The 15,808-nt window shown below is 49.2% G+C and overlaps 1 protein-coding gene across 2 annotated transcripts in view; it reads left to right on the forward strand.

The window, feature by feature from the left end:
* LGR6 (leucine rich repeat containing G protein-coupled receptor 6) overlaps positions 1–15,808 on the forward strand; it is a 199,834-nt gene that overhangs the window by 162,881 nt on the left and 21,145 nt on the right. For both annotated transcript variants that reach the window (XM_014522731.2, XM_006029639.2), the window contains exons 7-13: positions 823–891; positions 2,248–2,319; positions 3,239–3,310; positions 4,062–4,130; positions 5,245–5,316; positions 8,242–8,307; positions 13,284–13,355. In XM_014522731.2, the coding sequence (XP_014378217.2) occupies positions 823–891; positions 2,248–2,319; positions 3,239–3,310; positions 4,062–4,130; positions 5,245–5,316; positions 8,242–8,307; positions 13,284–13,355 (492 nt within the window). The remainder of the gene's footprint in view (positions 1–822; positions 892–2,247; positions 2,320–3,238; positions 3,311–4,061; positions 4,131–5,244; positions 5,317–8,241; positions 8,308–13,283; positions 13,356–15,808) is intronic.

Consider the following 15,808-nt stretch of genomic DNA (forward strand, 5'->3'; position numbering starts at 1 on the left):
TGATGCTCATGGGATTTGGGGTGAGAAGTGGGTAGCAAGAGAAGCAGCTAACATAAGAGTGTAAGTTAAATAAAACTACTGTAAATGACACCTGTTCCTAGCTCCTTACAGCCTCACGTGCACCAGGGTCAGTAACCCAAATTTGGTTCGTGACTTCCAGTTCCTGTCTCAAGCTTGAGCCCAGGTGGAGGTTCCTTGGAGCCTGCTTTGCCTGCTGTTTCCCACGATAGTAGACACCATGGGCTGACATGGTCTTGCTTTCTGCTCCCAGGTGAACTGCAGGGCCAAGGGACAGAGCATCCCCAGTGGAAGGCCTTCTGCTCTGCAATTCCCTGCTCCCCGCAGCTGGTCAGAGATGGTAATAGGAGAATAGCTCCTATGCAGGGCTCATGAAATAGAAGCTGCTGCTTTGTTCCTTGTGGTATGTAAACATGCCCAGATGTGACACTGGAGGACATGAGTGAGAGCAAATCTCTAGGAGAGGGCGTCTTGGAGGTTCCAGAGATACTAAACCAGCCCCAGCACAGACAAGCTCCGGAGACTGTGGGGATGGGAAGAAAAATACTTCAGACAGCAACATCTTCAAAGCAGCCAGAGCTTGGACCAGCCTCTGCCTGACAGTGCCCCTAGCAGGGAATATTCCCGTGGTAGGAACACGTGAGGGTTTGTTGTTTCCAGACATTGGTGGCTGAATGAGTGCAGTTGGAAAATCTCATCCCTGATGCTTAATAACCAAATTTCCATCCCTTCAGAGCACGGATACGCTCCACTAAGCTCCTATGGCATCTTTAATGACTGCTTTTTCCCTCCTCTCTCTTCCAGGGACCTGAACTACAATGAGCTTTTGGAATTCCCTGTGGCCATCAGGACCTTGGGCCGACTACAGGAGCTGTGAGGCTTTCTAGTTACTTCATTTTAAAAGAATTTTCAGCGAGAGAATAGCACAAAAAGAGCCGTGTATGTGCTGATTGAGAAAAAGCAGCCATTCCAAGTCATTGTTTGCTTTCTCCAAATTCTCTCTGCAATATAAGCAGCATAGTCCTACCCAGCACAATATACCTTGCAGGCATCATTAGCATGGAAAGGGTGGCTCCAGTCATGATGCCACACTGCACAGGGCATCGGGCATTAATGGATATTGCCTCAAGTAGCAGGGATGAGACCCACAAGGCACTGGCATGCACGTGCTACCAGCGTTGCAGTAGCCTGGTGCTGTCTGGCCTCACCCTCCTTCTAGGCCTGACCAACAGTGAGAGTTAAAGCCCTCTGAAGTCAACGTGAAACTCTCTAGGGTCTGCTGAGGTTTATAACAATGAGGGCACAGCACTGTTCCTGGTGAAAGCAGCAGGGATGGGCTTTAAGATAGGATCAAGCCCAGTTTGAAGATGCATGTAGTTTCTCTGGTCATTTATGAACCTTAGGACTGTTCTGTTCATTCATTGTGATACAGGTTGGGGGTAAGCATCAGGACAGGAGGCAGCTTTTTGAGTAGATTTGAGAGGGAGGGACTGGAGACAAAAGTTTCTGATGGAAGGATTTCCTGCACAGAGAGACTATTAGAAGGATCCTCACAGCCAAAAGCAAAACACAGGTTGTAAAGTGAGGCTAATTAACTACTGGAACAGATCCCCATGGGATACAAGGGATTCACCATCACACAGAGGGTGGGCTTTGGGTTCATCACAAACTTCTGGCTCCATTATAGAGCAGATCAGACTGGAAGGTTACAAACTATACAAAAGTGGAAATTTTTTTCCCAGGCCTGGCCAAAACATGCTAAGGAAAGCCCTGAAAAATGATGGTAGCCAAGCATAGCCTGAAAAAACTGCTAACTTGGTTAACAGTCATAGAGACGTAGTGATGAGACCACCAGTACCAACTGCAGTCCGTAGCTGGGTACAGTGTTGTAAAAGAGGCTGTTCCTTTCATAGGATGCTGGGTTCCGGTCCCTTTAGCTGCATCCCATCAACTCCCAATCCATGAGTGACCCTACTGACTTCAGAGGAGCTATTCACACAAGGCTATACCCCTCAGTGTAAGGGGGGCCAGTATCAGACGCTGGGTCTGCCTTGCTGAATGCAGCAAGACTCTGGATGATGCTTCTCATACACTTTCAATGACACTACAGCCAAGACAGATGCAAAGCTTCAATCCCATCTCCTCTGAGTTTCTAAGCCTCTCTATTTTTAAAAGTGTTTTCTTTCCTACCTTCCAACTATTAATGTCCCAGGATTTCTCTTCCACCAGGGGTTTCCATAACAACAACATCAAGGCTATTCCAGAGAAGGCATTTGTTGGGAACCCGTTACTCCAAACCATGTAAGAACTGTGAAAATGATCTTCTAGTTCATTAGACTCAAGGGAGCTAGGAGCCTACTGTGTCATTTTCCGAGTGTCCTGATGATCATCTTTTCCTATGATCATAATCTGAAATTCATGCTTGGGGGATGGGCTGAAAGAACCCTACTGTATAATAAAGGCTTGGACCTTTCCCTTCCTTTCCTCAAGCCTGTGCCATGTGCCCCTAAACCCTAGCTCCAATGCCTTTGATATTGAAGAGGAAGATGAATGGATGGCAGTGACCTTGCTGTGGTGTCATGGAGAGGTTTCTCCAGGCCCTTCCCAAACATTTTTTTCACAATGCTGCTTGGAAATTTTGCCTACAACTTGTGTGCGACAGCAGTAGCTGTGCACACGGGGAGGCTGCTGGGTAGAGCTGAACCACACTAGTTCAGGAGACAATGGTCATCTATCCCCAACAGTGGGGCACAAAGGCCTAGGGACAGAATACAAGGGGCGGCTAGGCTAGCACACCCCCTTCCCACCATGACCACTTGTAGAGTTTTCAACCAGTTCTTCCCTTTGCTTCTCCCACAATGCTTTTGGGAGCAATGGCAGAGTGGCAAAAGTTCAGATTGGCTGGTTTTGGGTTTTGCTTGGGGAGATGCTGATTCTGGTGGTGGATCCAGTGGGTGACAGGTCGCTGCTGCACTCACAATGAAGAGAAAGCAGCTGTAGGGTGTTTCTCCAGGTGCAGCAGCGCTACAGAGCTCCAGCTGCCATTTGCCAGAGCTCAGCCAAAGGGTAGGCTTAGAGGGCAGGCAGGGATTATGTGGAGCATATGGGCTCATCACTGCAGTGAGAAGCTCATTCCTCACTCCAGGTGCTTTCAACTAATAATAGCATTTCCTCCAGTCTGCACAGGATAATCTAAGATGGCTATTTGTCTCCTTTGCAGACATTTTTATGGCAATCCTATCCAGTTTGTTGGACAGTCCACTTTCCAGTTCTTGCCAAAGCTGCACACCCTGTAAGTTCATCGATCAGGTCCTTAAAAAGGTAACCGAGCTTGCACTGGAACCCTGGGGGCCAGCAGAGAGTAGGTGCCTCCTTCCTGCCGCTGCTGTCATCGTTCTTGCGAACTTGACAGTGCCCTCACTAGGCAACTCAGTGCAGCTTTTCTAGCCCAGACCACCAATGCTAAATGAGCCCCATGTCTTTAGGCCACGTGGTGCAAATGCCTTTTAATAAAGGACAGCTATTGAGAGGGCCCCCTCTTCTCACTGATCACCTGGCTGTCAGGCTCCCAGTGCCTATACCTCTCGTCTCACTGGATAAATACCATTCTTACCTGCTGTAGATAAGCTTCCCACCAGGGCCCCAGCTGAGCTGCAAATACCTAATGACTAACTGAATCTCTTGGGCCTAGCTGTGCACCATTATGCAGCACTGCCCATTTGAGCAGTTGCAATACTATTGACAGGACCACTGAAGCAAGCATGTTTCCTCTTGGGCAAAGGGATGATATAACAGATCCACAATATTGTATTATACTGTGATTGCCTCCCTGCAATGGCATGTTAACAAGAGCAGTAGCTCCAGGCTTGGACCCCAGGGGGTACTCATCCCGGTCTGCACTCTGGCTGCACAGGGCAAAGCTAGATGTCAGTGTGTTTGGGAGAAGGTGGATTCAGAAGCTCCAGCAGCTGGCCATTGCTGCTTTCAGCTGCTCTGGCCACATCTCATACCTTGTCCCTGAGCTTGTCCTTATTTCTCTCCAGGTCCCTAAATGGAGCAACAGACATCAGAGAATTCCCAGACCTTAAAGGAACTACCAGCCTAGAAATTTTGTGAGTTTGCCTGCGACCATGTTCCTTGTGCTGTTCCTTCTCTAAGGGGTTCCAGGCTTGTGAAGAGCCTCAGTGAAGACCAGGTTTCCTCTGCTATGCAGTGACTTAAAGCCATGTGAGGCTCTGCTGCATATCACTGAGCTCCTCTCTAAACCATTTTGCTTCTGCATCTGCTCCAAATAGCTTGTCTGCTTGCCTCCATGCTCTCAGAGCGCTCTCTATTCCCCTCTCATTAATCAGGTCTCATGGGCACCCCCAACCCACTTGGCCTAGAAACCCCCCTACAGCAGGGACCTTCAGAAATTATATTCCACCTCCATCCAGTCAGGGCCAGTGCTGCTGCCTCATTGCCAGGGAGCTGCACTGACAGTTGCTGCCTAGAAAGCCATAATTTGGGGGCCGAAAAAAACCCCAAAAGGCAGAAAATCTGCCATGTTTGGAGCTCACTGACCTTATGATCAAGTCCTCCAATAACTGGTTTGGCTCAGCTCTGACCATAAGACCTGCCCGTCCCCCAACCCTACTTAGTGCAGTTGGGAGTCCCAATTCCCAAGGGCAAGCCTTCCCAGGAACATGCTGGCCACGGCTCGCCTGCTGGCACATCCTGTGAGGTCAGGACCTCATGTCAGACTCTTCAGTCCAAGACCCTCGCAGTCACAGGATAGGATTGGTGATCTCCCTGCTGACTCTATGAAACCTCTTGGAATTGCTGAAGGACACTGTAGTCCCTCATAGCAGCTCTAATAGCGCTTAAGGCTCTCCCAGCCTTGCCATCTTCCTGGCAGGAAAACCAGGTTACTGGGAATGTCTTTATCAGTGCAGTGGCACTATCCTCCTTTTTGCACAGTCTCCAAGATCATATGCTAGCTTTGCCTATGACAAGGCAGTGCCACTGCCTGCTCCCCCGTGCCACCTCCTACTGCACTTCTCCAAACACCCAGCAGCCATTGCCACCTTCTTGCCAAGTCACCTTCAGTTTCTGTGATGCTTTCCTTCTTGTGCTTGCTCTGTCCTCTCCTGCCTGGCACTGGAAGACAGGGCTGGGGCAGTGACAGGCTCCCTACATGCCCACTTCTCAGTAATACCAGCCATTATCTCTTGTCTCCATTCCCAGGACCTTGACCCGGGCAGGGATCCATTTGCTTCCCAGAGGGATGTGCCAGCAACTACCCAGCCTCCGAGTCCTGTGAGTAACAAATGTTCCCCCCATCCTGCTTGGTCCTTGGAGAGGTGGCATGCACGAGAGTGCCCAGGGTCCTGGCTGGACCCTTCCCAGGGCCCTGGGCACACAGGCAGCTCTCTCTCTCTCATGCTGGGACAAGTGGCCTGTAGCAGCCCAGCACACTTGTCCCAGCTGTTTCAGGTGCATACTGGGAAGGACAATGCTCAGCTGCCAGAGAACAAACCAGAGCACCACAACCAGCTCAGTTACAAAAGAAGATTAAAAGGGACTGGGATAAGTTTATGGAGGGGACAGGATGACAGAAAGAGGAGTGTGATGTGTGAAGTTCTTGCTGGTCAGGTCAGCATTGAGGAGGGGGTTAGGTGGGCAGAGTTTGCCTTCCTTTTTAGTTGGAGCGTGATCTTCTTCCTTGGGTCTTTCAAATGCACATTAACAAGCCTTGCAGCAGCAGGGCATTGACCGTCCCTTTGTCCCCCTACTTTACCTGTGATAGTTTAGGGCAGGGGTGGGCAATTATTTTGGGTGAAGGGCTGCTTACTGAGTTTTGGCAAGCCATCGAGGGCCACATGATAGGCAGCCAGGGGCAGATAAATATTAATTTTCTAAATGTTTTAGGGGCCCCGCGGGCCAGTTAGAATGGCCTGGTGGGCTGCATCCAGCCTCCAGGCCGCATTTTGCCCGCCCCTGGTTTAGGGTGTTCTTGGCACTTTGTGCAATGTGCCTTGTGGTTGTGTGACAGGGTGGATTGTGCAGCTTTAGGAACAGGTTAGACGGACTTGTATGGGATGGTTTAAACAGGGATGATCCTGTCTGGAGTAGGGTGATGGACTAGGTGGCTTCCAGAGATCCCTTCTAGCACTACTTTTCTATGATTCTGCAATTCTCGCATGCAGAATACTAACTACCCAGGCAGTTCTCATCACAATCACAGCTGCCCTGGTCTTCGATTAACATCCTCCTCCACAGGAGCCACCACTAGGCTCAGAAGCAAGAGCTGATACACATGTGTGAGCTTCTTGTCTCCCCACTCTGTACTTTTATGCATCATTCACCCCACTGGACAGCAAGAGTAGAAGGGTACTGCCAAGGCAGAATGGCAGCTTTATACAGGTGTGAATGTCATACCACGTGCAGGACAGAGGGGTCTTGCACAGGGGATTGCCCCCATACAAGGCCAGAGCCAACCCCTCTCCCCAGGATCCATCAAGCACAAGTTATGGGGAAGGGAGATTCTGTTGTGCACCTACAACACAGCTATGGCTATTAGGGGGTCCCCTTGGTTCACAGTGGGCCTAATTTCTCTCTCACTCACGCTAGTGTGAACAAGTCTCTTGGGCCTGGACCCCCTCCCGCCCCTACCCCCCCAAATACTAATCCTGGTGTAAATCAGGACTCCACTAGTGTCAACAGAGTGATGCCAGTATCAATGGGAGGGGGAGTCCCTCAACCTTTCCTTTTGTCAAACATGTTTGCCATGAGAGCTTGTTGGGACATGTCTCCCTCCTCCTATCCCTGCCCCTACAGAGCTTCTGGGCAAAAAAAGTGAAAACTGAAAAATGTCAGCAGCAGACTGGATGGGAGCATCCTGCCAAGGGGCCTTACAGGAACTGGGGTGCCAAGGGCTCATCTTCCCATTCTCATCAATGGGCAAAGATCTCTGACTGGACTATATCTGCTGTGATGCAGCAGGAACTCAGTCCTTCCCAAGCTCCTGCACTCAGTGTTAGGCTTTTGGGCCCAGTTCACTGTGTAAGGCCATCTGCCTGGGGACATCTCCAAATCTTTGTGGTGTTTATCCTCAGCACCCTTATCCCAGCAGGCAGGGAAGGGCTGTTATCACTGTTTCACACCTCAGGGTCCAAGGCAGAGAACAGTTAAAAGTCTTCTTTAAGATCACACAGGAAGCCTGTAGGTGAGCTGGGAATCATGTCCTCTAGGCAGAAGGAGTCTTGGGCTCTGCCACTGACTATGTGTCCTTGGACAAGTCGCATAACTTGCCTGTGCCCTGGTTTCCTCACCTGTACATGCCTACAGATATTAACTACACACCCTATTTAGGTGCTTTAAGATCCTCATATAGAAGGTATCAGAGAAGTATAAAGAATAAGTAGTAAGGATGTTCCTGGGGGGTTGGCAGTGGCAAGAAACACTGCTCAGCTCAGGGCAGGCTGCAGATGAAAGATCAAGGGCTTCAAGCAGTCATTTTTTGAACAACATCTCCATATGTAGGAGATGTCCCCACAAGTAGAGACAGCCCATATCAGTTCCCAGTGTACCCTGCCCTCGACCTGGGGAGGAAGCTAGGAGAGTGCCAGAGATGGGCAAGCAAGAGAAATCAGACTGGTGGTGCAGATTGACAAGTGCAGTCCCGGGAAGAAGGACAGGCACACAGCTGCACTAAAACCTCCCCAGGCATCAGAAACTGGTTTGCTCCTGAGGGCTGCAAATCCACGTACAGGTCCTGGAGGGGAGCCTTGACATGCATAACTGGTCTGCGTATGCAGACACAAGGCTTGATGTAGGCAAGGAAGCATTAGCAGATTTTGCAGCTGTCTCTGGTGCTAAGGCAGGGGCTGGATGGAGCGGGCTTTGTGATCCTGACCCTAAAAAAGCAGATTCTAGTTGTAGCAGGAGCAGGGTTTGTCACCTATGATGGACAGAGCTGCACTGAGGCCAGATAAGCAGGTGAAATCCTGAGCACTCCATGACTAATACAAGGAAATCACTCTGTAAGGAAATGAATGAGGATGTTGGTGCCAAGTGTCAGGTGTGTACTGAACGGATATTCTTCTTCCCTGGGGTATCCCACGTTCCCCAGCTGCATGGCCTAAGGTCAGGCTGCTCCCCTCCCCAGCGCTATCTCCTTCCCAAGGGAGCTAGCTATGTATTTAATCTCCTGACATTTCTGTCATGTGCCTTCCCCAACAGTGAACTCTCTCACAACCAAATAGAAGAGCTGCCCAGTTTCCACAGGTGTCAGCGGCTAGAAGAAATGTGAGTAAAGACATTCCCTCACTCAAGGCTTGGTTTGCAGTTGGGGGCCCGCTTGGTGACAGAAATGATCTTGGCTTCAAAGTACCCCAAGGGATTGAACAAGCAATGGGAGATCCAGTTCCTAGGACATAAAAATGCAGCCAGGCCCTTGCTAGAACTTGAATGGAATAGGAATTATGGGAAGAGGGGAGTTAAAAGTTCATTTCATTCACATTGGATGCAGGACCTGTGAAGTGAGTGCAAAAGGCTTGACGTGGAGCTGAGTCTTTTCCAAAAGATGGGACTTATTAATGATTCTCATTTAGTATTTGTATTCTAGTAGTGTTTAGGAATCCCAGTAATGAACCAGGACGCCATTGTGACAAAACAAAAGACTTAAACCCGAGAGCTTCTACTTGAGAGAGTCCCGCCGTAAAAGGAAGGACTGGACTGCACTGATTTTACTTTAACCTAACTTGGAGTTTAGTTCTGGACATTCCCCATTGTCATCTATCCTGTGGTGTTAGTAGTAGGCCTGTGCGAGTCAGCAGTGATCCAATCCAGCTTCGGATCCGACCACTTCGGATGGCCGCGATCCGATCCGGAGCTCCGACCAGGTTTCCGCCTTGATCCGGCCGAAGCTTCGGAGCCGCCTCGGAGATCCGCCCATAGGGTATAATGGGGAATCAATGAACTATCTATAACTTTGTTATTTCTTGTCTGATTTGGATGAAACCTGCAGGGATGGTAGCCTCTGCTGAGAGCATGAAACCTGCCAAGTTTCAAGAATATTGGTGCAGGGGCTTGGGGGTAACAGTACCCCAAATTCTTGAAAGCCAAACTTACGTCACGTCTATGTGTTACACCACAGGGGGGTCAAAACTGCAGCAGTGGTAGCTCTTGCTGAGGCCACAAAGCCTGCCAAGTTTCAAGATCGGTGCAGGGGTTTGGGGGGAACTGCCCCTCAAGCTGCGGACAAGCAAAACTGGTGCCATGGGTGACACTGTGTGTGTTCAGGCGCAGCGGGGTGACAGCTGCAGGGATGGTGGCCCCTGCTGTGACGCCTGCCAGCTGTGGAGGAGATCGGTGCAGGGGGGTCCTGGGGCCCTGCACCCCTAGCTGCTGACGGACAAAACTCGTGCCAAGACTGTGTCTGTCCTGGGGCAGTTGATTGTCTGTATTCATTCTTTCCTCTCCTTAGCCCTGTTTTGTAGGTGCTAATTGATGCTGGTTAAGTCGTTATGTAGTAGCTAGGTCCTGTGTATTGAGCTGGGCCCCGAGTCCCTGGTCCCTGAGTGAATCATGAGCGATTGATTGGTAACTGGGAACACAGCAGCTGAGCAGCCAGGCCTGCAGCAGTGTCCCCCCTCCCCGCCCCCAGACAGACAGTCGGTCCCACAAGCACCCATGGCACCAGTTTTGCTTGTCCGCAGCTTGAGGGGCAGTTCCCCCCAAACCCCTGCACCGATCTTGAAACTTGGCAGGCTTTGTGGCCTCAGCAAGAGCTACCACTGCTGCAGTTTTGACCCCCCTGTGGTGTAACACATAGACGTGACGTAAGTTTGGCTTTCAAGAATTTGGGGTACTGTTCCCCCCAAGCCCCTGCACCAATATTCTTGAAACTTGGCAGGTCCGCTTCGGGAAGCTGAACAAGGCAGCGCTTCGACCCGGATGTGCTGCTTCGGACCCCGAAGCATCCGAAGCTTCTCCGGATCCGAAGCTCTGTCTGAAGCCTCGCACAGCCCTAGTTAGTAGGTCACTTATCACTGTGGTATCGAAGGCTAGGATTGCCAAAAGGGAGTTACACATCTGCATCCCACTGAAGTTGCCCTGTGGCTCTATAGCTGCAGATTTAGTCAAGTAATTCAGCAACTTGCCATGGAACTGTTCTCCACAATTTAAGTTTAACATACATTATGTTCCTAGCCATAGACAGATCTAGGATTTTCAAGGTGACATGCCACATCATCTGCACCCCATCACATATAATACAACACATTTTTCTCCAATTAAAAAGAAACTAGAAGCTTTACTAATGGGGTGGGGGTAGTACTATATAATCTAGCAAATTGGTGCACATTCTAATCATTACATTAGTTTTTGCTTTGATCTTAAACTGAAAAAATATAAACCTAAACACACACAACAAACTAGGCAAAAATAGACAAAAGATAGTGTCATTTGTCCTGTAAGCATCATAGTTAAATGCATTTCTCTTACTTGGAGCCATAAAAAACGAGTTCTAGCCTTCTTGCACTTTTTGGCAGGACCTCTAATACTAACTTCACTATCAGTCATTTCTATACAAGTTAATGTTTTTAGCTAGAGCTAAAAAAAAAAGAAAATTGCTGTGAAATTAAACAGAGATTATCAGGAACAGTTAACAGACAGCAAAACTACAGAAAGGATAGTTTGAATAAGGTAAGAAAGGTAGCGAAAGGGCTGGGAGACCCCTCTGGATCTCCTGAAAACAAAAGAAGCCTATAAAAGATGGCAGCTGGGAATTACCCTCAAGGAGCAGTACACAGTATGGCCCGCACCTGTAGGGATTGGATTAGAAAAACTAAGGCAGAAACCAAATACAAACTGGCAACAGAAATCAAAGACAATAAAAATTCCTTCTTTAGATATGTAGGAAACAGAAAAAAATAAAAGGAAATATAGGACCTCTGAAGAATGCAATGGGACAGCTGACAACCGACACTCAGGAGAAAACCGAACTCCCAAATGAATATTTTGTATCGATATTCCACCAGACAAAGGACATTAACTTACCAGACAGCAAGCTGGATGGACATGGTGGGGGTGATCACCCACCTATCAGTGAAGATCTTATGAGGAAATACCTAGAAAGGCTGCATATCTACAAGTCAGCAGGTCCTGATAAACTGCACCCAAGGGTGCTGAAAGAACTGGCTGACATCATCACATGACTGATGACAAAGCTATTCGGGGACTCATGGTACTCGGGTGAGGTCCCAGAAGACTGAAAGAGGGCCAATGTGGTGCCTATCTTCAAAAAAAGGAAGGAAGGTAAACCCAGGGAATTATAGGCTGACCAGTTTGACTTCAGTCCCTGGAAAAACCTATCAAAGAATCCATTATTGATAGGCTAACAGAAGGCATTATTCTAAATGACAGCCAACATGGCTTTGTTGCAGACAGGTCATGCCTGACCAATCTCATCTCCTTCTATGATCAGGAAACTCGCCATCTGGATAACGGAGATGAGGTCGACATCATATACTTGGGTTTCAAAAAGGCCTTTGACTTGGTTTCCCATGATGTCCTAATGGTAAAATTGGCAGGTTGTGACCTCAACAACTTAACAGCCTGATGGCTAGGAAACTGGCTCCAAGGTCAGACCCAGAGAGTGTTAATAGAACCGAACAGACGTGGTGAAAGGTGACCAGTGGTGTCCCTTAAGGCTCAGTACTCTGACCAGTGCTTTTCAACATATTCATCAGTGATTTGGACATGGGTGTGGAAAGCATACTGGCAAAGTTTAAGGATGACACCAAGTTATGGGGAAGTGCGGTCACGCTAAAAGACAGGTTGAGGATACAGGCGGACCTGGGCAGGCTTGTAAAATGGGCGGATCTAAACTTGATGATGTTTAACACTGAGAAATGTAAACTGCTGCTACATTAATCAGCGCCACAACCAAAAGAGACCTGGGGGGTCACGATTGACCATAAAATGAACATGAGCCACCAGTGTGATGCTAGAGCCAGCAAACCGAACGACACTCTGGCATGCATCAACCAATGCATCACAAGCAAAACTAAGGATGTTATCCTCCTGCTCTAGCCAGCATTGGTGAGGCCACAGCTGGAGTACTGTGTCCAGTTCTGGGTACTGTAGTTCAAGAGGGATGTGGAGAAGCTGGAAGGAGTCCAAAGGAGGGCCACATGAATGTTTAGAGGTCTGGAGAACAGACTATATGAGGAGAGGCTGAGGGACTTGGGACTGTTCAGCCTGGAGAAGAGAAGACTCAGAGGAGACTTGGTGGCAGCCTTTAAGTATATAAGGGGTGAATATCAGAGGCTAGAACACCTGTTCACCAAGGTAACTCGGGGGAAGACTAGGAATAATGATCATAAACTAATAGAGCATCAGTTCAGATTAGACATTAGGAAAAACTTCTTTATGGTTCATATGTCCAGAGCCTGGAACAGACTCCCCCACCACCAGAGGTGGCACAATCGCCTTCCCTGGGGATCTTCAAAAGATGACAGGACGCTCACCTTGCTGAGGTCACCTGACCTCAGCAGTCTTTCCTGCCTGGAGCAGGGAGGCTGGACCTGATGATTCCTGAGGTCCCTTCCAGCCCCTAACTTCTATGAATCTATGCATAGTGGCACATCCATCCCATTAAAAAGGAGAGGCGGTCATTAACACTTGTGGAATAGAGAGAGATTAGCAGGGATTAGGGAGTTGATAAAAAGCCATGAGGTCAATTGACTCTCTCAGCTCTGCCTGAATAGAAATGCTGCTGCCTCTCCCCAGCAATTGTGGGCTCTGCCTGCTCCTTGCACTCTTTCTCACACCTTTCGTGCAAGTGGCAGTCACAGCCCCTGCTTCTAGGAAAGGGCCATTCCTGACTCCAAGACCGGAGACCTTGCAGTGCAGTGGAGCACTCCCATGCTCTGGAGTGAGGTGCAGCATAGAAGGGAGGCAGCTACCCAGAAGGGCTGGGGAACATTGGAGCCTTTTACTGTCCCAGACAAATAAAGCTTTGCAGTGTAGCGAGGGTGTGAAAGGGGACACTGTCTGAGCCCCAAAGTTGCACGCAGAAACAGAGAGGGCTCTCGGCATTAGGTTGCTTTGTTTCTTGACCCACTTACCCCTTGAAATAAGAGCAGGTTTTATGAGCTCTAATGGCAGCGACTTCCGCTGCGGCGGCACTTTGTTCTGCTGCCAGGGGGGACAGGGAGCCCGGCAGAGTAAGAATACTGCCTTAAGAACCTCTCACACCAGCCTCTCTGTCTTTTCAGTGGCCTCCAGCACAATAGGGTCCGTGAAATCAGAGCAGACACCTTTGGGCAGTTAATGGCCCTGCGCTCCATGTAAGTATAGTTTGGGCTCAGGTGGCACTGAGAATGGCTTGGATCTTTGTTGTGGGGAAAAGGGAGTCCTGGGCACACTGCCAGATTGATGCAGGGTGCCCTGACCACGCTCGCATAGTCCTAGCTGAGCTGTCTGTACCATTAGGCTTTCAGGTCCAAACCATACCTCACCCTATGAAAAGAGATAGACAACAAAACCCCCTTTGCTGTGGTGACACCTGTCCATGTAGAGAGCTGACAGGCTGGTTATGCTGATTGGTTTACCTGGCAGGGAAAATACCATGACCACTAAGGTGGTTTTCCTAGTTGCAGGGGAAAACCACTTTCTTGGCAGGGGATAGCACCTTGACTGAGGTAAGGGATAGTTAGCCTCCCACTTTCACTTCCAGTGGGAAGATCTTGGCTTTACACCAACTTTATGAAAATGGGAGACTCCTCCTTAGTTTGCTCCTGTGGCCATATGGCTGAAAGCAAGCAAAACTTGGGAGCATACAAACCCCAAGCCTCCAGGCTTGGGCCTGCATGTAGGATGCCAGCCAAAGGATTTGAAAGCATGTGAAGCCCCAGGCAGGGGTGGAGGATGTTTGCCAGTAGTAAGGCCACATATGGTTCTTGAATGACTCACAGATTTGGAATGGATTTGGCTGGATTTGGCTTGGGACACAAAACATTTTTTTTTTTTTTAAAGGATAAAGCCGATCGGCTTCTTGTGGGCCAAGATCAAGTGTAGTCACTGCACTGGTCTGCAATGTTCCCTCTAAGGTTTAGTGATTTGTGAGCAATCCTGGCTGGGAGTGTGCGGGTATCTCTGTGTGCCTGCCCCTCCCTGCTCCTGCAACAGCCTGTGGTCAGGTTGGGGTGGGTGGGGAGTCACTGGATGCAAAGCTGGTAGTGGCCGGGGGGGAGCATTGGTGCCCCCTTGCTACGGCACTGAGCATCCCCCCCAGGCTGGTGCCCGAGGGCCATGGACCCCTGCCTTCCCCCCACCCCCTGGTCGGTACGCCACTGTGTGCACGGCATTAAAAAGTTATTGTGCAGCATGCTTTTTTAATTGTGCACAGCTGTGCATGCGCACAGCTTAGAGGGAACACTCCTGGTTTGATACCCAAGCCGAAATGCAGTTAAAATGGCACCATGTAGCGAAGGGTGCATCCCTGTCTGCATGCGGACAGGACTCCTACAAGCGCCTCATAGTTAGCTTCCCGTTGGCCAGCTTCCGGTGAGAAGCTCTCGGCTGCATGCCAAGTTTATGGAAATGAGAGACTCCTCCCTGGCTTGCTCCTGTGCCCATATGGCTGAGGGCAAGCAAAACTCAGGGGCATCCAAACCCCAAATCTCTGGGCTTGGGCCTGCAAGTAGGATGTCTGCCAAAGGATTTGGAAGTATCTGAAGCATGGAGGATACTTGCTGGTAGAAGGGCCACATAAGGTTTTTGAATGATTCAAAGGATTCGGAACTGATCTGGCCAATTTGATCTGGTACACGAAAACATTTCCAAAATTTTCCTATATAATGCTGATAATGGCATTGTATGGGACTAAACTGTAGCACTGTGCAGAGAATACACATTGAACATATCTGCAACAGACAGCGCATACATGTTTCACCTCCTAACCACATCCAACACCCATAGCCCCTACATGCAAACATGCACACCACCACAGAAACTATGGACCCTGAACATGTATTACACACATCACATATTAAACACAAATGTACATGTTACAAACCACATGCTCTGCCCACACCCAGGCATACATTATACACACTACAAACCATTCATACTAACTGATCCCATTCACACACTAAGTATACCCCACCCCCCAAAAAATACACATGCTTCAGATGACACTTACCAGCTACACTTTACACACTATACATAGTCATTACACACATTAAGAAGTCACAAATTTGAACATCCTATATGCAATACCTACTAAGCACACACAGACACACATATGGACACAACTACATGCATGTTGCATCCCCTCATGCACATTTGCCTTACTTGCACGCAGGCTCTGGCCCCGACTGCCCATGCAGACACAAGGCTGAGTACCTCGCCTCACCACGTGTGCACTAGAAGGGGAAAGTGCTTGGCTCAAAAGCCTATTATTCTGACTGTAGGGGAAAGCCAAGACCTGCACAGTGCTCAAGAGTTTAGACATCTTAATGCAAAAGTATCTAAACTTGCAAAAATAGACCCAAATGGGGAAAGATCTTTCTTCAGGGCTGAATAGATGATCTTAGCTGAAAAGCCCAATGAGGGAAGCTATGCCATTGTCACACTTCCATCTAACCCAGGTGCATCAAGCTCACTTGCATCCCCAGGCCTTATCAGGACCATAGGTCTCTTTGCATGCTGGATCTGGGCCTAGTGACAGGGTGGCATGGGGATTCATGCAGCTGTTGCTGCCCTCACCCCCCCCCCCCCCCCCCCCACACCTACACTG

This window comes from Alligator sinensis, unplaced genomic scaffold (genome assembly GCF_000455745.1).
Source record: "Alligator sinensis unplaced genomic scaffold, ASM45574v1 scaffold766_1, whole genome shotgun sequence".
NCBI classification, from domain to species: Eukaryota; Metazoa; Chordata; order Crocodylia; family Alligatoridae; genus Alligator; species Alligator sinensis.